Below are 25,460 nucleotides of genomic sequence, written 5' to 3' on the forward strand. Positions count from 1 at the left end.
CTTTCAATTTCCACTGTTACATTTATTATGCATCGTCACAGTATCCTACCTGAATGGACTCTCTTCCATTCTCTTAGCTTACCTCCCGATCGCATCTGCTCTAATGATGAGGCATATAGCGGGAGGTACCGGGGGAAAGGCGGTGCGTTATGCTCAGGAAAGTTTTGTTTTGGCAGTGAAGATTCCTGGCACCGTCAATGACAGGGCTCTCAGCAGGACCTTTACTTAAAACGATGAAAGGTTCACTGTTGTACTGAACTGAAAACCCAGTAGTCCTTGCATCTGCAAGTTCGTAAGGAAGCATAATCATCAGCCACAGGGTGGAATATAGGAGGAAGGAAGTATTGTTGCAGACTCTAAAGAAAGATATGGTTAGTCCACAGTCTGCGCGGGTCCAATCGCTACAAAATCGGCAGGGAACAATTGCACTGCAGAGATTGCAGAGAGGTTTCACGGGATGTTCCCTGAAGTGAGAGGTCTCAGCAAAAAGTTAACTTTTGTTTGGGGTCTGTGGAGCAGAAGAGGCTAAGGGGGCAATTGATGCAGACATAATGGTGAGTGATATAGACTGGGCCGATTGTGATAAATACTTCCGCGATGTAGGCATGTCTTAGACCAATTGAATTAAGGTTAAAGTGAAAAATGAAGCATTTCGCGAGGATCTGATGGAAAAGCAAATTACCCAGGGGATGGGTCAAATATGGAACATGTTGCCTGAGAGGGTAGCTTATCTCTCCATGCTTCAGGCTCTCTGCCTTTATTCCTGATGAAGGGCTTTTGCCCGAAACGTCGATTTTGCCTGTCCTCGGATGCTGCCTGAATTGCTGTGCTCTTCCAGCACCACTAATCCAGATATTAACAAGCTGAGCACACTTTCCCCTCACTGCACACAATCCTATGAACATGCTGTTCTAATAACACACTTACTAAACATTACATTAATTTACTCTCAACTCCACACAGTCTGTCTTTTCTGCTGTCTTCAATCTTCCATCCGCTGATCTCCCTGGGTTGTCTTCTTTTTTTTTACTGTGACTATGCTTTACAGGAAAACATTTGATAAAGAGTGCTTTCTAACTTCTTTGAGAACAAGTTTATCAATGGGCAGTTAGCTCTCTGGCTCCACAGCAGTTGCTCAGCTGATTGGTGGCAATTGCTCTAAATGCTTGCATTTTTTATACCTCACAACATCATTCCCTGTCATTTATCCAATGCTGTCAAAACAATTAATTCAAACTCGATTGGGTTTTAGTATCCTGGGCATAATTTAAACTAATAGGTTAAATTTGAATTGTTGTCAAACAAGTAACCAAAACTCAGATATCCATTTAACGGCCAATAGTTACATTTTGAAATGGCCCATCTCCCAGCGTTTTCATTCAGACAGTCAGGCCTGCACTTTAAGTTTAATTCAATATTCAGAAAACACTATTTTATAAAGTGAACATAATGCTTTTGGCTTCATAACAATTAGTGAAACCATATTTTTAACATGGATTCTATTACCAAAATAAATTTAGGATGTTACTATCTTACAGAGACATTTGGATTAGGTTTTCAAGAGAAAGATATGTAAATTCCTTTCAATAGAGCATTGTTGTGAACAAGAAAACTCTTCAAACTACTTCAAATCACTAACACTTTGAAGACAGACCATGACATAGCTTGTACATGATTGTAACACGGAACTACTGTCCAGTGTAAATGCTGCTTACAATCCCTGTATTGCTCTGCAGCAAAAAATATGAGCCATATCTGTAGCATTACTGTCAATGCAAAACTGACAGTCATAGTGAATAACATTGCATTAAAAATAGAAAATGCTGAAAGCAGTCAGCAGATCAGATGGCATATGCAGAGAGCGATATCAGGTCTAAGGTCAATGTACCTTCATCGGAACTGAAAACATTACAGCTATATTAAATTTTAGGTAGACATGAGGGTAAAGAAACACAAGGAAAGATCTGCGATTTCATGCATCTACTGTCTTAATTTCAGGTCCCCAACATCCACAGAATACTACTTTTGTATTAGTCAACACTACAAATGGTCTTGGCTATAGATATGGTAGTATCAGTACCAGAAAAAAACTTCCAATTTTCTCCCTCATTTCTGGACATTGAACTTAGAAAGCAGAATGTTTGGTTGCACCTTGACATCAAGAAATCAATGCTTGAGTCAAAAAATCATTCTTATTAGTACAGTCATGCTCCCATATGTCTAAGATACAATCGCTGATGGGAACCAAGAAAGGCCACTGAAGGGAAGTCCTTCCCAACGGATCTTGCAAAGCAGTATTTGACATTCCACCAATTTTATGACCATTGCTCCTGATAGTCTTGTGGAAGAGGTAATTCAAAGGAGGAGATTTTGTTCTTGGGGTCAGAGGACTGGAGGATTCAAGAATGTAAGAACCAGGAGCAGGAGTAGGCCCTTTGAGTCCACTCTGCCATTCAATAAGGTCATGGCTGATCTTTTTGTGGACTCAGCTCCACTTACCCACCTTCTCACCATAACCCTTAATTCCTTTACAGTTCGAAAAACTATCTTTGCTTTAAAAAAATTTAATGAGGAAGCCTCAACTACTTCACTAGGCAGGGAACTCCACAAATTCACAACCCTTTGGGTTAGAAGTTCCTCCTCAATTCATCCTAAATCTGGTCCGCCTAATTTTGAGGCTATGCCCTCCTGGCTCTCGTTTCACCCGCCAGTGGAAACATCCTCTCTGCTTCTATCTTATCTATTCCCTTCATATTTTATATATTTCTACAAGATCCTACCTCATTCTTCTAAATTCCAATGAATATAATCCCAGTCTACTCAGTCTTTCCTCATAAGCCAACCCTCTCAAGTCTGGAATCAACTCAGTGAATCTCCTCCACATCCTTCCAGTGCAAGTAAGGGACCAAAACTGCATACAGTACTCGAGGTGTGGCCTCACCAGCACCCTATACACCTGTAACATAACCTCCCTGCTTTTAAACTCAATCCCTCTACAAATGAAAGACAAAATTCCATTTGCCTTCTTAATTACCTGTTGTACCTGTAAACCGACCTTCTGTGATTCATGGACAAGGACACCCAGGTCCCACGTTGCAATTTTTTTACCAAATAATAGTCTCTTTTATTGCTATTCCTACCAAAATGGATGACTTCACATTTATTAACATTATATTCCATCTGCCAGACCTCTGCACACTCACTTAAACTGTCTATATCCCTCTGCAAACTTTCAAAGTCCTCCGCACATTTTGCTCTACCACTCATCTTAGTATCATCCACAAACTTTGACAGACCACACATGGTCCCCAACTCCAAATCATCTACGTAAATTGTAAACAATTGCCATCCCAACACTACTAGTCACTGATTGGCAATGTGAAAAGCACTCATTTATCCCCATTCTTTACTTCCTGTTAGTTAACTAATCCTCTATCCATGCTAGTACATTGCCTGTAATGTTGTGCACCTTTATCTTATACAGCAGCCTTTTGTGCGGCACCTTATCGAATGCCTTTTGGAAATCTAAATACACATCTACTGGGTCCCCACTGTCCACAGTGCTTGTAATGTCTTCATTAAATTTCAGTAAATTAGTTAAACATGACCTGCCCTTCATGAACCTATGCTGTGTCTACCCAGTGCCCAATTTCTATCTAGGTGTCTTGCTACTTCTTCCTTGATGTTATATTCAAACATTTTCCCCATTACAGAAGTTAAGCTAACCAGCCTATAACCAGCTGCCACATTGGCGACAGCTGTGGAGAGGCTCACCTTGAACTTTATCTTACTCATTTTCCAGCCTTTGTCCCTCACATCCCATTAATTCCTACACACACCTTATGCCATATCTTGTCCAAATCATGTTCCCCCACCCACACCCAATAGCTCTTCCTACCTCTATGCCAAACCATGCTCCTTACTATTCCACAATGATGCTTCTTACCCTTCATGCTGCTTCATACTACTATCATGTCCATTCACCCAATAAACAATATGCACTTGGCTTAAGAAACACATTCAGAACTTTCTTTAAAATCATTGCCCTATAAAATTATCAATCAAAAATTCCAGAAGCCTTTTTTCCAAGGAGTTATATATAATTCTTAAGGCTGAAAGGATCAAAAGATGTGGAGAGAAAGCAGGAACAGGGTACTGAGTTAGATAAACAGCCATGATCACATGAATGGTGGAATCATTCAGGCTGAATGGTCTACTTCTAACCCTCCTTTCAATGTTTCTATATTTCAATGTATCAAGAACAGAAACAGGAAAATCTTAAGACCTTTCTATTTTGTGTGAGTACACACTGGGTCAAAAATAAATAGATCTAAGAAGCAAATTTGGGGCTGTCAATCAAGCAATGTTTTCTTCTCTAAGCACCCATTTCAAAAGTAATGGAAATCTAGACTCTTGGCCAAGTATGCAAATAAGGCTTAGGGATCATTGGGAGAGAGTGGGAAGGAGAATAGCTTGAATTTCAATGGAAGGTAAGAAGGGTCATGCGGATAGGAACTTATAAAATTCTTTCAAAAGGTTATCACATCCAGATTATGTTTCACAACTCCTCTGAGGGCTATGAACCATAAGTTCTTGACAAATTCACCCATCTCCATGAATATTGCAGGAGGTTGATGATACATATCCCCACAATGGAGCTAGTCAGGAATGCAGTGTCTGCTGCCTCGATCCTTCTTGCATGCCATTGAAAATTGGGAGCACAAGGCTAGGGGTGGGAGTTCAAAATAGGTCCCACCTGCAACTTTTAAAAAGGTCTGCAAAATCTCTGCCCTCTAATTATTTGTAGCACAGAAAATTGCCATTTTGTTCAAAAGTCCCCTGCCAGGGTTCCTGCTCGATACACGCAACCATCCATCATCCTTCATCTAATTCCATCAATATCTTCTTCGATTCTTTTCTAACTGAAGTGTTTGTCCGTTTTCTGTTCAATGCATTTATACTCACCTACACCCTGTGGTGGTAAATTTTACACTTTATCAACGCACTGTAGGGACATTTCTCCTGAATTTTTTTTGGATTTATTAATGACTGACCATTTTATATTATAGCCCCTAGTGCGGGTCTTCCCCACATGTAGAAACGCCTGTTCTATGTCTACCTTATCAAATCCTTTCATAATCTTGGTCCCTTGAGATCACCTAGTCTTTTCTAGAGAACAAAGTTCAATTTTGTCTGATGTGTATGTGTATATATTGGTATCAGTCTCATGAATCTTTTTAGCATTTTTTCAAGAGCCTTCATGTCCGTATTAGAATCAAGAACAATGAACAACAGAGGACCAAGACATAAGTGAGAATGAGGATTTGAAAGAAAGTATTGTACTGAAGAAATTAATGGGACTGAAAGTTGATAAATCCTTGGATTTAACGATTGAAAGAGGTGGCTGTACAGGTAGTAAATGCATTGATCATCAGCTTTCAAAATTCAAGAGTGTGGAATGGTTTCATCAGATTAAACTGTAACAAATGTTACCCCACTATTTAAGAAAGGAAGGAGACTTGGAAAAATGATCTATAGATCTGTAGCCTGCCTTCAGTAGTTGAAAAGATACTTGAATCTATCATAAAGGATATGTTAACTGGTTACTTAGGAAATAGTGGTAGGACTTGGAAAAGCTAACATTGATATATGAAAAAGCAATCAGCTATTTCAAACCTGTTATAGAGTTCTTTGGAGATGTAACGAAGAAAATAGAGGAGGGAACCAGTCGTATATTTTGATTTTCAGAAGACTTTCTACAAGTTTCCATACATGAGTTTAGTAAGCAAAAAAACAGCATTTGAAATTCGGAATAATATATTGGCATAGATTGAGAATTGTTTAATGAACCGTAAACAGAATAGGAATAAATGGGTCATACATTTGGAGGCTCTGACTAATGCCTGAAGGATATGTACTTCGATGCCAGCTTTTCACAATCTACATCAATGATTTAGATGTGGGTACCAAATGTAAAATTTCTAAGAAAACTAGGTGGGAATGTGACTTTTGTTTAGCATGCAAAGAGGCTTTAAGGGGGTTTAGTTAGGATAAGGAAATGGACGAGAACATGAGTTTGGAACTTACCCATTTTGCTAGAAAAAACAAAAAGAATTATATCTTTAATGGGGAGTGATTGGGAAGTCAAAACTAACATCTTGATGCAGCAAGCAATCAGGAAGGCAACAAGGTAGCAACTTCCTACAAAACATCAGGCAATTTGTTTCCTTTTCTATAAAGACTTTGGAGTGCTCACATTAGTGTTGAGTTAAAATTGCACTGGATTTCTATAGATGGAGTCATACATAGGGTATATATTAGAGTTGTACAGCATGGACTCAGACCCTTCAGTCTAACTCATTCATGCCTATTAGATATCCTATATTAATCTCATCTGATTTGCTAGTATTGGCTCATATCCCTCTAAACCCTTCCAATTCATGTACCCATCCAATGCCTTTTAAAATGCTATAGTTGTGCCATCCTGGACCACTTTCTCTGGACATTTATTCCATAGATGCATGAAAAGTGCATCTATGCACTTTCCTCTGCATGAAAAAGTTGCCCCTTAGGTCCCTTTCAAATCTTTCTCCTCTCACCTTAAACCTATGCCCTGGTTTGGGACTCCCCAGACCTGTGGAACAGACCTTGGCTATTCAACTCTATCAGGAGGATGTTCTCCTTTCTTTTTGAAGTCAATGTTGAATTCTTTAATTTGCTGATGTGAGAGAAAAGTTGTTCTCATTGCACCACAACACCAATCCCTCTATTACTGAGCTCATTATTGACTTTCGGTGGGATGATACTCATCATCTCCCCCCCCCCGACAAACACACACACACACACACACATTAACAGCACAGAGGTGAAATGAGTGGAGATTGTCAAGCTCCTGGGCGTGGTCATCCACAACAAGCTTCCTTTGGACTCTTCATGTGGATGCACTAGTTACAAAGGCCCAATAACATCTCTTCTTCCTCAGGCAGCTGAGGAAATTTGGCATGATGGTGAATACCCTTGACAACTTTATAGGTGTGCCAGTGAGAGCAGTCTGTCTGGATGTATCAGTACCTGGTATGGCAACTGTACCATTCAAGATTGGAGATAGTTACAGAGAGTGGTGAACTCGGCCCGGACAATCACAAAGGTCAACCTCCATTTATAGAATCCATCTACCAGGCCTGCTTCAAGGAAAGGCCGCCAGCATTCTCAAAGATCCATCGCATCCTGGCAATGTTTTTCTACAACCTCTACCATCGGGGAGAAGGTACATAAGCCTGAACACATGCACCAGCTGGTTTCAAAACAGTTTCTACTCTACTGTTGTTGGAATACTGAATGGACTCAAACTCTTAACATTTGCCTGTACCTGTGTTTTTGCTTTTGCCGCTGTTTACCTATTATTTACTTATCCAAGCTACTTAACTATGTGATCTGCCTGTACTGCATGCAAGACTAAGCTTCTTACTGTGTACACATAACAATTAATTCAATTCAATTTCCTTCTGTATTTTGCCTTGTGCTTATTAGGTATCCGTCCAAATATGGTGGTATCATCAGCGAACTTGTAGATGGTGCTCATTTGGAATTTGGCAACAGTCGTGGGGTTGCAGGAAATAGAGTTGAGGGGTGTGGATGCATCCTTGGGGGCTCTAGTGTTGAGGTTATCATGGAGGAAGTGCAGTTACCTATCTTCATTGATTGTGATCTGTGGGTCAGAAGCAGAGGATTGCGCAGAGGCAACCTCAACCACTCTGCCTTCCATCATCTTTGTCACCTCTTCAAAACGCTCAATCAAGTTAATGAGACACAATTTTCCACACACCAAGCCATAATGACTATCCCTAATCAGTTCTTGCCTTTCCAAATACATGTAAATTCTGTCTCTCAGAATCCCCTCCAAAAATTTTTTTTTAGATTCCCAACAGTGTAGAAACAGGCCCTTCGGCCCAACAAGTCCACACCGACCCTCTGAAGAGTAACCCACCCAGACCCATTTCCCTCTGACTAATGCAGTTAACACTATGGGCAATTTGACATGGCCAATTCATCTAGACTGCACATCTTTGGACTGTGCGAGGAAACCGGAGTACCCGGAGGAAACCCATGCATTTGCCCACCATCAATGTTAGACTCACCAGTCTATAGTTCCCTGGCTTTTCCTTACCATTTTTCTTCAATAATGGCACATTAGCCAACCCTCAGTCTTCTGGCACCTCACCCATAGCTATCAATGATACAAATATCTCAGCAAGGGGCTCAGCAATCACTTTCTTAGTGTCCCACAAAGTTCTGGGACATACCTTATCAGGTTTTGGGAATTTATCCACCTTTATGCGATTAAGACATCTAGCACCTCCTCCATTGTAATATGAACACTTTTCAAGGTATCAGTATTTATTCTCTGAATTTTCTAGCTTCCATTTTCTTCTCTACAGAGATATTATTTTTCGAGATATAGATTATAGTTAGTAGCTAATTAAGCTTAATAACAATAGGTGAGAATAACTGGCCAGTACTTTTAAAGAGCTGATAAGACACATGATCTTTATGATTCTCTTCTTTATTTCTATTTTGGGAAGAAAAATTTGAATCTCTACCTGATTAAATTCAATTCTTTTAAACTCAATTATTTTGACTTCAGTATAAAAATATTAATTTACTATCAGAGGCACAAGAAATGTCAGGCACTTTAAAAACAAACGTGAAAAGGTAAGATAATAGTTATAATTACTTGTCATGTTTGCTGGTGGTGAATCAGGCACTTTTTGAGCTTTTCTAAGCTCTTTATAGAATAAGAGCTCATTGAGTGGAAGTCCTTCTGCTATCATCAGTGCGTCTTCAAATATCTGCAAAATCGAACATGTTGTTTGTTTCTTGTCTAAATATTTCAAACTATTATTATTTGATACACAAAATATTTAAGAATTTTAATCAATATTTGACTTTCTAATTTTATTATTGAGATTATTTTCTTAAATTGCATATATATATGTCATTACTATTTTTAATGAAGTGAAATATTTGATTTACTTCCAAGTGACAAGACAAATCATAGAAGCCTGACAGTGTGGAACCAGGCCATTTGGCCCATCAAGTCCACAATGACCCTCTAAAGAGCATCTCACCCAGTCCTACTTCATACCCCTGTATTTCCCATGGCTAATCCACCTAGCCTGCACGTCATTGGACACCAAATGCAGTTTAGTATGACCAGTCCATGGAGCCTGCACATCTTTGGACAGTGGGAGGAAACCCACGGGGAGAATACGGAAATTCCACACAGTCAGTCGCCTGAGGTTTGAATCAAACCTGGGTCCCTGGTCCTGTGAGGCAGCAGTGCTAACAAATGAGCTGTGCTGCCTCCTGTTCCTTTAAATTAAATAGGTCTTTTCAAAGAACATTATTAATTGTTCTGCAAATATTTAGTTTGCTTTGCAAGGTTATTGTTTAAGATATGGCACAGATTTTTGTGTAGGTTGAAATCAGAAAAATGTAAACATGAGAAAAATTTTTTTGGGGCATGTTTTTAAATTGCAACACCGAGAGAAAAGATTACACATGGCATAACACCAGCATGGCTGCCGAGTGTAGAACCGAACAAGAGGCCCAGAGATCCCAGAGTGACTTTCTAAGTGCTGCAACCCTGAAAGGCAACACAGTATTAGTACCTTTTTAAATCTTTATTTTAAATCCAAAAGTACTGGTTTGCTGATGCTCAGCTTGATAGAAATTATGTGAAAGGTATACATACCGAGTACAGATCCAGGTCCTTTTCGTATATGATCAACTTCACTCTTTTAAGTGTGGATGTAGGATTTTCCACACTGAATTTCTTTATCTCCTCAAAAAACATTTCTGCTACGGTATTCTTTGGAAACTTCAAATTTCCAGTCCCAATGGCAGGAAAACTCATTGATTTGTAATGACTTTCATGTGCATTCTTAAGGCATTTTTGGATGATTGACCGAAGCAGCTGATGATAAAAATGGGATTTCTTTAGATTACATAATTTGTTTCAAATTTACTACAGCCTTTCAGAATGTCTTAGGTCACATAAGATCAATATGATATTACTCTTTAAACCTAGTTACTTTGTACTCTTTCTTACATTTCACAATAGCGTTGCAGTTTATTTTGTTCTCAACCATTTTTCACATTAAATTTTTATGGCCATCCACTCTCTCAAAGCCAAGATTATGATTCTGAAAGCTTCAATTTGGTCATGGTCAATGAATGGTCATGAAAAACTTCCAGGAGTTGAAAACCTTTTCTCATTGACAGTATTGGCAATCCCTAGTGACACCAAGGGATGAATTTCATGGCTATGTCAGTGGGCCTTTCCACTACCTGGAGAGCTGGTGACAATGCCGCCATGGCAATTTCTGATATTGAATTCTGCCTATTGTTGGGGACATTGTACCTTTTGAGGGGAAGATTCTGCTGTCTTGCACTGACAGCCAAATGTAGAAGGTCTTTTTTGAAATTCAATCATGGCATGTAGATATTGATGGCATTTATTACCCACAGCTTAATGCCCAAAAGGATAGTTAAGAGTCAACCACATTGCTGTGGGTCTGGAGTCAAGTGTAGACCAGACCAGGTAAGGATGGCAGTTTCCTTCCCTGAAGGACACTTGTAAACCAGATGGATTTTCTTCCCACCAATTGACAATGGTCATCATTTGACTCTTAATTTCAAAATTCTATTCAATTCAAATTCTAATAGCTGCCATGGCAGGATTTGAACTCAGGTCCCCAGAACATTATTGGGTCTCTGGATTAGTCTAACGATAATACCATGAGGCTGTCACCTCCTCTTATGTCTGAGATGAGGAGTAGTACTGCAGGCTACTTCAGTGGAGAGGTAAATGGGACAGCCTCACGAAGACTAGTCAGGCAAGTCAAGAGAGAGTGTGATGTTGGGTGTGGAAGATGGTTTTGAGGCAAAGGATGCAGTAAGGCTTGGGGGTACTTCACATGATGTCTGAACAAGAAGTCCCACCAAGAACCTGCAAACAAATTGTCAGGGCATACAAAATTACCAGCTTTAGGGCCTAATTTGCCCAAGGGGCAGGAAGACTAACTTAGCACACTTGCTGCTCAGAGCTAATTAAGCGAAAGAGTCAGGAAGTTGACAGGTACTTTACTGTGTGCCTTCAGGCTGATTAAATGACTCCCTGCAATTCCCAGCCTGCTCCCTGGGAAAGAATTAAATTCTACTCCAATTTTCCTTCCTTTTGCAGTATAGTATCCTGATCCATTCCATGGCTGGTGGACTGCAAAAGAGTTGGAGAATGTTGCATTGATTTTATATCATCCAATGTGATTCGTGTCATCCCAGTGTCCTACAGTAAAGAGGTGGTGCACTTCATCAACGTACTTAAATCAGGCTTCCCCAGGGCAACTTAAATCTTATAGGTCCTATGCAAGTTTCCTAGGTCCACAAGCTATCAAGTATCTTTTTCCAGCACTCTTTGGGAAGAGTGGAGTTACTCACCCTATTCCCTTTAAGGAGCCTTCAGCCTCCCTTCTGAAGACTGCTCCTTTCCCAAGTTCTGAATGGCTTGACTCCTGATTGTCAAGAACTGGCCACAGGTTTGGTATAGGCCACCACAGAAAGATGAAATTAATTGAATATAAGAAACAAATTTAAGGAGGCTGACATAAACATAAACATTGAGGAAAACGAAGGATTTGAATAGAGAAATCAGTCAACAGTCAGCTTTTTGTTAGTTTTATTTAGAAATAAAACTTTCATAAATCAAAACAATGAAGAAACTGCTGTTAGAAAACATAATTCCAATATGTAAACTTACTTCTTCAGCTTCAAAAGCTTTATCTGCACTCCACTGACAACAAATTATGTTGTATACTTCTTGGCAATGCAACCCACAATTCATGGTACTGACAGGTAAAACATCTCCAGCTTGAAATGTTGTTGAGCCTTTGGCGTTGTTTGTGTTTATTTGCAATTGAGGTCCAGCCTGTTTTAGAATTGCTTTTGATACAGGTCCTTGTGAAAGATCCATAGTATCAGACACTGTGTTCACAATGACATCACACTGAAGAAGATATTTAAACAGAAATGTAATTGTATTTTAATGTTTAATGGAGAGGTCGGCTATACTATTTCAAAGTTATTTGAAAATATATACAATTGCATGCCAGTGAGATTGATTGGATTGCACTAATACACATTATACTCCAAAGTGAAAATTAAGATTTGCAGTAATTAATGGTTGATGAATGCAGAACAATAAAATTCCTTCAAGATTATTAAATGCACAATTGGAGATTAGTCACAATTCAAATTCAAAATGCGTAATTCTCATCTAACAGAATTAAGGGGACCCAAGTGACCAAAGAATGTTCGCCCTACTCTCCGTGGACTTAATTCCACTGAGTTAACCTCATTAGAATATACAATCTTACTGCTCATTATCATTCACCTGTCATAGGCAAGATGAGAGCAAAACAGACTTGCTGACCTGATTTGGAGTTTAGACTGATCCTTAACAGATTCATCTGCAGGCCACCCAGTTAGCTTGAAATTGGTAGTAATTGGCAACTGTTAGTGTAGCAGGGCAAGATCACATGGGTGGATGCCACAAGTTGCTCTAAGATCATTCATCAGCAAATAGGTAGATCACAGGGAAAAAGAAGTCAGGAGGGTCTTAGTAATGCAAGTGGGAGGAGGTTAGGGAAGTTTGGGATAAGGTAGGCCATGTAACATGCCCAAATTCTCTCCTTTAGCATTCAGTTGGTCACTACTGCATTCCTAGCTACCTTCGCCCCAGACCCACTCCCCTCCCATTTATCTCTCAGCCCTGTTGTCCCCCTCCCATTCCTGATGATGAGCTTATGGTCGAATGTTTGACTCTTCTGCCTCTCAGAGGCTGCCTGACCAGCTGTGTTTATCCAGCGCCACATGTTTAACCACGGTTTACTTTACCTTTTGTTCTCCAATGTTTCCAGTTATCAGAACCACCTCTAATCCTTCAACTGTTACAAATGTGTCATCTGATTTGGCTGGCTGTGTTTCAGGTATGGTCGTATCAGGCTTCATTTTAGATATGGGATGCATTTTGATGGTTTCTTCCTGGAGTTCTAGGCCTGCACTGGCAGATGAGCTTTTCTTGTCCCGTTTGAAGGCCAACTTCATCACAGCTGGCATCTTTGAATGTTTAGATTCAGGATCTATTACCTCCTTAACAATTTTCTTCATTGATTTAATAGAAGCATCATCTGTACTCACAAGCCTGATATCAGTCAACTGTGCATCAGCTTTTTTAAATTTCTCACAATATTCTTTGATGGCTTTTACGGTAATCCATAGGAATGGAGACTCTCCTGAGCTCAGCACTGAAATTGCAATTGATGTATGAAGTTGATCATTTGCCTGACACAGAGCTGACAAAATGGTCTTCTTAAAAGCTGTTTCTTCTTGTGCCCCTAAGCTAACAAATTTTGTCCACTTGGCATGGAGGACGATACTGCATTGTAATTTTCCAGAGCCAGTTGTAATCACAGCACCATCTTTCATGGCATGTAGTTTATTTCTCAGTCTATCAACTTGATCTTGAAATTCAGGACCGCCAGCCTCCAGTAATGCTTTTGACAATCCAGTGGAAAAATCTAGCATCTCATTTGTCCAGAGTAAAATTACATCTACCTCGTGAATTGCTAAATCATGCTTAATGACTGATATCTGAAACTTGTTCAGAAACATGACTGTTGTTATAGTTTCCAGTTTTTTGATATCAGAATTTGTTTGTTGCCCTTCTTGATTTTCCATAAAGATTATGCATTGGTAAGGATTCTCTAGTTTCTTCAGAAAATCCTTGTTTTTGGAAAAAAACTGAACAGCACCAGGTTTGTCCAGCTGCTTTTTTGTCGATTTAACTTGTTTCAACACATCCATTATTAAAGCTTCTGTTTGTGTTGCATTTTTTACATTCACTCTGATCTGTAGTCCCAGTAATTGTTCATTGTTCACATAATCTATGTTTATACCTGGTAATATTTCTGAAAACTTCACAAACCTCTGGATATACTTAAATACACCCAGTGATGATACTTCAATAAAACAATCCTTCATGCAGTTCTCATTCATATACTTTTTAAAATGTACTTTTATTTCTTCAGCAATAGCCCTGTATCCAACAAGGGTGACACAAGGGGACTGGTCTGAACTAGTCTTTGATTCCATATGGTGCTGCAGTAAGTAGTTTTCTTTGATATTTTTAAATTCCAAATGTTCTCTTTTCACAGATGCCGTGGCTTTCTCTATGAAAAATTTGAAATTATTTGCAATGTCCATGTCAAAGTTTTCTGGGATTGGTACTGTCAGTTCTACAAAAGTCATCTCAAGCATTTGGTCAGCTTTTTGTAGGCCTGCTTCTGATGCTGCATACAAAATGCATTTATCTTCAGCGTCATCAAATGAATATGCTGCGTTAATTCCTGAATCCAAAAACATTTGTGTAAGGAAACCATTAGCATTTAATTGTGTCAAAAATACTCTTAAATGTCTTGACAAAGGGATGATCTTGCTGGTTATTTGGTTTTCTTTGTTCAATAGTTTTAGTTGAACTTTTAAAATTTCATTTTCCATCCCTGTAATTTTCACTACATTTTGTGATGTATCAAAATGCAACTGAACATGAGGAAATTCTTTATCTAGATGCTGGTTCTTCAAAATCAATACATGATACTTATTTTTAAACTGACATTCCTCTGTTTCAAAAATGCTTGCAAGTTTAGTTTCATCATCTTCATTCTTCTGGGTCAGTGAGTCCAAATCTTCTTTATCCTTATTTGATGGGTTAGAGTCTTCTCTTTCTTGTTCAGTTGTAAATTCTGTTAGATTCTCACTTTTATAATAGCGATGCAATTTTAAAGTATGGCCTCTTATGGTATGTGTTTTTGATAGAATATCTTCAATCACTGAATTTTAAAAAATTGCATCCAGAATTAGTGAACTTAATGAACAGAATTAGTAAATTAATAAGCTGACAGTTCTAACCATGTACAGGAGACTGTTTGGTTCCATTTTATCACAAGTTAAATCCAAAATTAATGCAAAGATGTAAACTTTATTCAACAGCCTTACACCTTCCTTCTGCACAATTTTTAAGAAACCTTTCTGTTAAAACCATGTCCATTACCTCAACCAGTCCCTGGAAGAAAGATGTTTTCATTGTCTCAGTCTTGCTGTGCCAACAAGGGTTGTGCCTGTCAGCTGCAGAGCCAATGAGAGCCATGCGGAATTACAGAACCGTTACTGTGCAGAAGGTCATTCAGTCTGCATCAGTACTCCGAGTAAGCAACTCACTCAGTGCCATTTTCCCAGCTTCATCCTGTAACCCTGTGAATTCTTCTTTTCAGATAGCAATCTAATTACCTTTTGAATGCTTCCATTGAAACTGCCTCCACATTCTTAGACGATGCATTCCAGACCATAAAGGCCACTAACTTCATTTCATCTGGTGATCTCCCCCTACACTGCCTCCAAGCTCAGACTCCCAATCCCACACAGCTTGCTTCTACCTCCTTTCCAAAATCCACAAACCGGACTGGCTGAGTATGACCCACTGTTTCTCTCTGAATTAATCTCTTCCTACTTCAACTCGATTTTTTTCTCCCCTTGTCCCATCCCTTTCCACACAATCCACGACTCCTCTGATGCTTTGTGTCAGTTTGTGGGCTCCAGCCAACTCCTCTTTACCATGGACATTCAATCCTTTTACATGTCTATCCTCCATCTCAAGACTCTGCTTTTTCCTGGAAGAAATGCCTGAACTGTTCCCATCCATCACCACCTTCTTTGCCTGGCCAAGCTTATCCTCATTCTGAACAGTTTCTCTTTTAACTCCTCTCACTTCTTTCAGGTCATAGGGTAACCATGGTACCCACATGGGCCCAAGCTATGCCCATCTGTTTGTGGGGCATACTGAACATTCTTTGTTCCAGTTCATCTTCAGCCCCCACCCACAACTTTCTCTCGTATACTGATGACATCAGTGCTGCTTCCCTCTCTTGTCTGGAATTGGAAAGTTTATCAATTTTATCTCCAATTTCCAGCCCACTCTTACCTTCACCTGGTCCATCTCTGACTCCTCTGATCCCTTCCTCAACATCGGTTTCTATTTCTGGGGATAGGCTGGCTACCAATATCCACTACAAACCAATTGACTTCCATAGCTATCTTGACCATACATCCTCACATCCTTCTTCCTGTAAAGACTCCATTCCACCCTCCTATTTCCTCCATTTCTGCTGCTTCTGTTCTGATGAAACCTGTCCACCTTCTTCCTTACCGGAGGATTTCCCCAACACCATAGTTGACAGGGCCCTCAGCTGGGTCCGATCCATCTCATACTCAAGCCCTCACCTCCTCTCTTTCCTCCCACAATAGCCATAGGGTTCACCTTGTCTTCACCTACTATCCCACCAGTATCCACATCCAGAGGATCATTAGCTGCCGTTTCTGTCATCTCCAGTGAGATGCCACCCCCAGACACCTATTCCTCTTCCTTGCCTACCTTCAGCAAGGACCGATTCCTCCAGGGCACCCTGGTCCACTCATCCTTCACTCCCAGTAATCACCCCCATCCCTTGCATTTCAAACAAACAATCTAGTCTACTACTTTCGTCGCTCACAATGTGGCCTCCTCCGTATTGAGAAAATAAAGCATACACTGGGTGACTGCTCCACAGAACACTTATTTTCTGTCCATTAAAAAATAAACTGAGCTTCCAGTTGCCTGTCATTTCAACATGCCACCTTGTTCCCTGGCCAACATCTCTGCTCTGCTAGGTTACCATTCACCAATCTGCTACCTTACACTCACTCTGACCCTGTTACTGCACAAAACAAGGCTCATGGTCTACTGATCTGAACATCTTCCCATACTTGTCCTCACCCACTGAACCCCCAAAACTATTTACCCTATGTGACTAGTGTCATCTATTCACTCATTCGGAACACTTCATCACCTTTGCCCCCGTGTACATCAGCACTAACAGCTATGCTAGCCATTTTAAACTCACTCAATCTTTCCATTTGTCTCATTTCATTGTAGGATTGAGTGAACCAAAAAGGATAGTGGGATGCTCGACATTCATCTCCTCAACTCTGACAAGGAGAGGATCCTGGTTGTGGATTGTGAGGATCGCAACCATTCATATTGTGACATTAAAGTATCACTGTCCAGAAACCAAGCAAGGTGCATTGCTGTTTTACTACCACTGACAACGTACTCTTAACATGGTAAAAACAAGGACTGCAGATGCTGGAAACACGAGTCTGGATTAGAGTGGTGCTGGAAAAGCACAGCAGGTCAGGCAGCATCCGGAGCAGGAAAATTGACGTTTCCGGCAAAAGCCCTTCATTAGGAATAGAGGCATGGAGCCTGCAGCGTGGAGATATAAATGAGAGGGGGTGGGGTGGGGAGAAAGTAGCATGGAGTACAATAGGTGAATGGGGGTGGGAGGTGATAGGTCAGAGAGGAGGGTGGAATGGATAGGTGGAAAGGAAGATAGGTAGGTAGGACAGGTCATGGGGACTGTGCTGAGCTGGAAGGTTGGAACTGGGGTATGGTGGGGGGAGGGGAAATGAGGAAACTGGTGAAGTCCACATTGATGTCCTTGGGTTGAAGTGTTCTGAGGCGAAAGACAAGGTGTTCTTCCTCCAGGTGTCAAGTGGTAAGGGAGTGGCGGTGGAGGAGCCCCAAGACCTGCACGTCCTCAGCAGAGTGGGAGGGAGAGTTGAAATGTTGGGCCACAGGGCGGCGTGGTTGATTGGTGCGGGTGTCCCGGAGATGTTCCCTAACGTGCTCTGCTAGGAGGCGTCCAGTCTCCCCAATGTAGAGGAGGCTGCATTGGGAGCAATGGATACAATAAATGACATTGATAGATGTGCAGATAAAACTTTGAGGGATGTGGAAGGCTCCTTTAGGGCCTTGGATGGAGGTGAGGAAGGAGGTGTGAGTGCAGGTTTTGCAATTCCTGCTGTGGCAGGGGAAGGTGCCAGGACGGGAGGGTGGGTTGTTGGGGAGCGTGGACCTGACCAGGTGTCACGGAGGGAACGGTCTTTGTGGAAAGTGGAAAGGGGTGGGGAGGGAAATAAATCTCTGGTGGTGGGGTCCGTTTGGAGATGGCGGAAATGTTATTGGATGATGCGGTTTATGCAAAGGTTGGTAGGATGGAAGGTGAGCACCGGGGGAATTCTGTCCTTGTTACGGTTGGAGGGGTGGGGTTTGAGGGCGGAGGTGCGGGATGTGGACGAGATGCGTTGGAGGGCATCTTTAACCACGTGGGGAGGGAAATTGCGGTCTCTAAAGGAGGAGGCCATCTGGTGTGTTCTGTGGTGGAACTGGTCCTCCTGGGAGTAGATACAGCGGAGGTGGAGGAATTGGGAATAAAGGATTGCATTTTTGCAGGAGGTAGGGTGGGAAGAGGTGTAATCCAGGTAGCTGTGAGAGTTGGTGGGTTTGTAAAAAATGTCAGTGTCAAGTCAGTCATCACTAATGGAGATGGAGAGGTCCAGGAAGGGGAGGGAGGTGTCAGAGATGGTCCAGGTGAATTTCAGGTCGGGATGGAATGTGTTGGTGAAGTTGATGAATTGCTCATCCTCCTCGCGGGAGCACGAGGTGGCGCCGATGCAGTCATCAATGTAGTGGAGGAAGAGGTGGGGAGTGGTACTCTTAACATGCTCAATTTTCTACTCTTTGTTCGCAACACATTCTCTCTTTCATCTCCTTTATGTACCAATGGCATCTGTCTAGTCTCAGCAAATACCGAATGCTTGGGTATTTTTACTTGATTAAAGTTGGGAGCATACGTTGGTGAACATATCACTGCCACATCTCCACAACTGACCAAGGAAGAAACACCCCTGATTACTGGCTCTCAGATGATGGCTGAGACCAGGCTCCTGCGCTGCTTCAGACAGGAGAGATCCTCACATGTTGACAATTCAGAATTTCATTCAAATGCCTAATCAGACACAGAAGCAGTAGGCAATTTTGTCAGAGGCACAGGGGAATCTGAAACAAAATTGCAGGACTCCACGAAATGACGTTTTTGGCATGGAGGTGTCTAGCTACCTCCACAGATAGGTTGGCATGGAGAGTCAGGACCACCACAATGTCTGCTGAATTTATGCATGGATTTGTATTCCATCAATCTAACAACTCGCGCTCAGCAACAACGGCAAGGCAACAAGGTGATGATGGACCTTGACCTCATCCAGACATCTGTTCCTCACACTGAGACAGGGCTGTGCAAGTAAGCACCCAACCAGAGGTAGGACCACGTACAGGCCTTCCAGACCTCTCCACTCACCCATATCCAGATGTGTCCAAATCTTCCATCTCCACCCTTTTACTGTGTAAGAGTTCAAGCCAAACAGGGTGCACCTGCTCTGAGCAAATCACACTCAGCATGCCTGATCCCCCTAGCCACACATGCCCCTGAAATCACCTGACCAAAACTCCGAGGCTAAAGGATTTCACTATCTGGTAAGCTCCCTTCACCATAGCTGCAGACTGCACGGTATGTAGATAAAGGGTATGTAGATGACAACCTTCTTATGGCATATAAATAGCCCAAGTGCACCCGATTATATATACTTCCTCAAACTTTTAAATGTATATTCACATGTCAGTAAATGTCTATCTGGCAGGAGCTACAAGATTGAAGGTTCAGAATCCCAGCAATCTTGAGGACTATACAAACGAGCACATGTGCATTCTGAGTACTTGGAGGGCAATTACAAGTTTAGCAACAAACATAACTCTTTTCCAGGACACAGTTCATTCCTTATGCATCACAACCACTAATGGAGTTGATTCCCGATGCTGCATGATGTGGTCAATGGTGCTTGGGGTCAAGATTTATAGCTCACACAGTAGGTTAACAACCAAGGATCACATACAGAGTGCAGAGTTCGCAGGTGTCTTTCAGTACATTGTTTGGGTATCTGAGCAATGCTGTTCCCCTTAGAAGAACCTCACACTGCTCAAATGAACCCCCTCCCTCAAAGAAAATATTTACCACGCCCATTGAGGTGTGGTGGCAGCCATTTTCAGTTCCATTCCATATTTGCAATAAGCATCATGATGTAAGAAACAGAGGCTGCCCTTCAGATGCTGAATCTCAGGTTTAGCTTCTTATCCTTAGTGGACATCCAATTGTACACATTGAGCATTGACCCTGACCATTCTAAATGGTCAACTGACTGTGTCCACGTTCCTGCACTGATGTTGGAGGCTACTCTTGACGTATTGTGCTGGATCCCCATAACTGATGAATGTCTTCTTTGACTTGACTGAGAACTGTTCCCCTTAGACTGAGACATGGCCGCTTGCTTGAAATACATGGTGTGTTTGCCATGTATACCTACATCCCATGAATGCAAAAAATACTACTTCACATGTATCCACATTGAATTGCATTTGGCACTTGTCTACTCATTGTATTAACCTGTCTCAATGCCTTCTTGACATTTTTACAGGCCCCCTTACTGTGTGCTAAATATACTACTTTATTGTCATTAACACTTTTCAGGATTGTATCCCCTGTTTCCGGGTCTAACTCATCTATATTTTCATACACTGAGAATGCTTACCTTCTGGATTTGGAAAAATTATTATTGCAGACTGTGTAGATTCATCCATTTGAAGCTCCACATATCCATCATGTTTTACAAAGCGTTCAAAATACAAAGCAAGAAAATCCTCTCTTATCAACTCAGGCAACTGAGTAACATGGAGACTTTGTGTTCTTGGCAAATGCTTAGCAACCAGTTGCAGGCCACAAAATGTTTTGTTGTTCAAAGTATGAAGAGCTTTGTTCAAATCTAGGTGCAATAAAAGAGAAATTTGTCGATAAAAATCATTTAAAATTTGTTATTAACATTGGTTTGTTTTTCATGTGTGATATTAAATAACAAACTAATTTTGATCAATCACATAATTGCAAATCCAGGAAAATTCTTTGCTGTGATAAAGTGTTCTAAAAATAATGGATGTAAAACAATAACATTGACACAAATTAGTTCAATAATATCTGGATATATTTCTGGAATAAGTATCTAATGATGACTATGAAACTACTCTTGATTGTCAGAAAAACCCACCTCTTTCACTAATGTCCTTCAGGGAGGGAAATTGCCATCCTTGCTTGGTCTGGCCTATGTGTAATTCCAGAACCACAGCAATGTGGTTGACTCTTAACTGCCCTCTGAGCAATTAGGGATGGGCAATAAATTTAGTCCCAGCCAACAACACCCAAGTCTCATGAATTAATTTTAAAAAGCATGTATTGAAGGCTAAGAAGGTGAGAGGAGATCAATCGAAAGGGGAATCTGAGAAAAAGTCCACTGTTTATGAACTGGATCTTAACAAATCAACTGTGTCACTGAGCTGAGGAATGATAGATTGAGTTTAATTCAGATAAGGCCAAGGTGCTGCACTTTGATAATACAAACCAGGGCAGAGTTTGGTGTTAATTATAAAGGCCATGGGGAGAATTGTTAAAAGAGGGACTTAGGGGTGAAGGTACATAGTTCCTTGAGAGCGGCATTATAGGTAGAGAGGGCAGTGAACAAGGCATATGACATGCTTGCCTTCATTGGTCACATCACTGATTACAGGAGTTGAGATGTCATGTTACAACTGTGTAAGACATCGATAAGGCCACATTTGGAGCAATGCATACAATTCTGGTCACCCTGCAATAGAAAGAATGGAATTAAACTGGAAAGGGTGTAACAAGATTTACAAGGACGTCACCAAGACCGGAAGGTTTGAGTTATAAGGAAAGGCTGGAACTTTTTTCCCTGGAGCATTGGAGGCTGAGGAGTTTATAAAATCATGAGGGACGTAGATAAGGAGAATAGCCAAGTATTTTTTTCTCCAGGTTATGGGAGGCCAAAATTAGACAGCATGGGTTTAAGATGAGAACAGAAAGATTTAAAAAGGACCTGAGGAGCAACTTTTTCACTCAAGAGTGTGATGCATGTATGGAACGAGCTGATGAGAAAGTAGTAGAGGTGGGTACAACTACAACATTTAAAAGGCATTTGGACTGGTGACACAGATAGGAAAGATTTAGAGGGATATGGGCCAAATGCAGAAAAATGAAACTAGTTCAGTTTAGGAGACCTGGTCATTATGGACAAGTTGGGCCAAAGGGCCTGTTTCTGTGCTGTGTGACTCTAAATGAAGACAGTGTGTTGTCTTTAGTAACCTTTAAATAAAAGGTTCTTGGGTTTAAAGTAGAGATGATATGACTTGCATATTTTTCTTCAACTGACAGATATTCAGCAAGCAATTTTAAATATGAAATCCACTTTTATATCTTCTACGTTCACCAAAACAAATATGCAATGCTACATGTGTTAATTGATTGTCCAATGTGATGTCCGCTGAAAGTTATAACTACAAGCAGAAAATTACAGGGAGGGTGTTTCTGCTCCCATTGCAGAAGGAAAGCATTTGATGAGCTAAAGGACAAGACAATTGCCCACCCATCCATTAGGTGCTGCAGGTCGGCTGAACTGCTGCAGAATCATACCTCTTCCCCTTATTGGTGAGGAAGTTCCATCCTTTGGAGCTGGAGGCCAATCCAATAGTCCCACGAGCACCAAAACCTAATGGGAGCTGCTCGAAGTGCAGGCAGATAGTTGAAGGAGAATGGTTACACTCTCTGCAATGGGTAACCTGATACTACTATCCTCCAAAGAGGATAGTATCCCCACTTTCCTTCCTGCAGGAACAAACTGTTAAAGCTAGCTCTAAATATAAACTAAAATGGATTGCCCATTGAACCCGCCCACACCAATTGTTTTATGGAATAAGTGGGATAATATTAAGGTCATTGAGCTCTTTAGGACTCAATTTGCCCCTAATTGTTTACTGGTGCACATTCTGCTGATTCTGCATTGTGGGGCGAGAATTCAGGGTGGATAGGGTGGTCATGGATTAGCAACCCGACCCATTTTACGTGCTCCCATACCAAAAAACACACCCAGAGGGAGCATGTCAAATCTACCATTGTGATGCTTCATTGTATTTCACCTTGTCCATGTATACTGCAGGGAAGAAAATTATAAAAGTGTAACAAGTTGCAAGGAGTACTTTCAGGGATGTTCTCTCTAATTTAACCATGATATTATTATCAATTCCATCAAATTTCTTCATCTATCCCTTCTCTCTCACACACTTGTTTTCAAGTACTGCATGTGTCACATTTTGTGTGGCTGCCACTCCCAAAAGACATAATGCACTTTTGGCCTCCGGGAATGGATACCTTGGAGCCCCGATCAGGGCAAGCCTTCTTCAAAGACTATAAGACATAGGAGCAGAACCAGGCCATTGAGTTTGCCACACCACTCAATGAGATCACAGCTGATCTGATTATCCTCAACTATACCCTTCTGCATTTTCCCCATAATCCTGGATTCCCTTGCTGATTAAATTAGGTGTCTATCTCAGCCACAACACAATAGCCCTCTGCAGTCAACAATTTCACAGCTTCACTACCCTCTGTCTTAAATATGTAACCCCTTATCTGAGATTATGACCTCTGGTCTTAACCCTCCCACAAGGGGAAACAACCTTCTACAACCTAACCTATCCTGACAATTTCCCAAAGAATCTTGTATGTTTCAGTAAGGTCTCATTCTTCTTAATTCCAATGAGCACAGGCCCAACCTATTCAACCTCTCCTCATAAAACTGCCCCTGGTATCAGCATAATGAAACCTCTCTGGTGCCCAAACATACTCACTGTATTCCAGCTGTGATCTAACTAGTGTTTTGCATAGTTTTAGCAAAATCTCCCTACTTTCATATTCCATTCCCTTTGAAATAAAAGCCAGCATTCCATTTGCCTTCCCTATTACCTGTTGAACTTGGATGCGAGCTGTTGTGATTCATGTCCGAGGACTCCCAAACCCCTCTGTTCTGTAGTTTTCTGCAACTTTCTCCATTTAAATAACACTCAGCTCTATTCTTCCTTCCATGCTACATTACCTGAGAATTCCCCACATCTGTTAAGAAGGCATACGGTGTGTTCGGTTTCATTGGTACAGGGATTAGTTCCAGAGCCACGATGTCATGCTGCAACTATACAAAACGCTAGAGCAGCCGCACTTGGAATATTGTGTACAGTTCTGTTTGCCATATTTCGGGAAAGATGTGAAAGCATTGGTGCAGAGGAGATGTTGCCTGGTCTGGAGGGAAGCTCTTATGAGGAAAGGCTGAGAGACACGGGTTTGTTCTCACTGGAAAGAAGAAGGCCAACAGGGGATTTGATAGAGTTATACCAGACGATCAGACGATTAGATAGGGTAGAGAAAGCCTTTTTCCTAGGATGATGATGTCAGCTTGTACGAGGGGGCATAACTACAAACTAACCGGTGATAGATTTAAGATAGATTCTTTACTCAGAGAGTGGTAAGGGGGTGAAATGCCCTACCTGCCAATGTAGTTAACTCAGCCACATTAGGGAGATTTAAACAATCTTTGGATGAGCACATGGATGATGATGTGATAGTGTAGGGGGTAGAGCTTAGAATAGTTCACAAGGTAGGTGCAATTTTGAGGGCCGAAGGGCCTGTTCTGCACGGTATTGTTCTATATTCCATCTTTCAATTTTTTCCAAAGTACTTAATGTGTCTATACCACTCTGCAATCTCTTGTCATCCACACCACTTGCAGTCTCATACATTATTGTATCATCTGTAAACTTGGTTATTGTACATTCACTTCCTTTATCCAAGTCATGAAAGTATAATTTAATTATTGTGGCCCCAGCACTGATATCTACTGACAGGTTGATATCCTGAAAATGCCCATCTTCTCACAATTCTGTTTTCTATTAATTAGCCAACCCTCTATCCATGCTAAAATGCCATCTCCAACACCATGGTCCTATTGGGAACAGACCCAAGTCTCTCAGCCTTTCCTCATTATACAATGTTGATTGTATAATAGACTAATATTTTCCCATTAACAGACAGCTAACTGGCCTATAGTTGCCCAATTTTTGCCTCTGTCACTTTTTAAATAAATAAATGGGTTACATTAGCAGTGTTTTCCAATCCTCTGGGGCTTTCCAGAATCTAAACTTTCTTGGAAGATTACTACCAGTGCAACCAACATCGTTGTAGCTACTTCCTTTAATCTCAAAAGGATGCATCCTAACAGGACCAAGAGATTTATTGGTCTTTAGCCCTATTATCTTTCCTGGGGATTAGTTTAGCTCAGTTGACTACATTATTGGTTTGCAGAGCAATGTGATGCCAACAGTGTCGGTTCAATTCCCAACACTGGTTTGAGGTAACCATGAAGGACTCTCCTTCTCAATCTGGGGCAGCATGGTGGCTCAGTAGTTAGCACTGCTGCCTCACAGCACCCGTGACCCGGGTTCAATTCCAGCTTCAGGTGAC

General features: G+C 41.1%; 1 protein-coding gene across 1 annotated transcript in view; it reads right to left on the minus strand.

Moving 5' to 3' along the window:
• Positions 1-25,460, minus strand: part of LOC122550105 (protein mono-ADP-ribosyltransferase PARP14-like) — a 72,396-nt gene that overhangs the window by 29,570 nt on the left and 17,366 nt on the right. The window contains exons 5-9 of the mRNA XM_043690693.1: positions 20,635-20,865; positions 12,955-14,948; positions 11,819-12,064; positions 9,755-9,976; positions 8,735-8,849 (exon numbers count right to left, since the gene is read on the minus strand). Coding sequence (XP_043546628.1) covers positions 8,735-8,849; positions 9,755-9,976; positions 11,819-12,064; positions 12,955-14,948; positions 20,635-20,865 — 2,808 coding nt within the window. The remainder of the gene's footprint in view (positions 1-8,734; positions 8,850-9,754; positions 9,977-11,818; positions 12,065-12,954; positions 14,949-20,634; positions 20,866-25,460) is intronic.

The sequence above is a fragment of the Chiloscyllium plagiosum genome, chromosome 5, assembly GCF_004010195.1.
Source record: "Chiloscyllium plagiosum isolate BGI_BamShark_2017 chromosome 5, ASM401019v2, whole genome shotgun sequence".
Lineage (NCBI taxonomy): Eukaryota > Metazoa > Chordata > Chondrichthyes > Orectolobiformes > Hemiscylliidae > Chiloscyllium > Chiloscyllium plagiosum.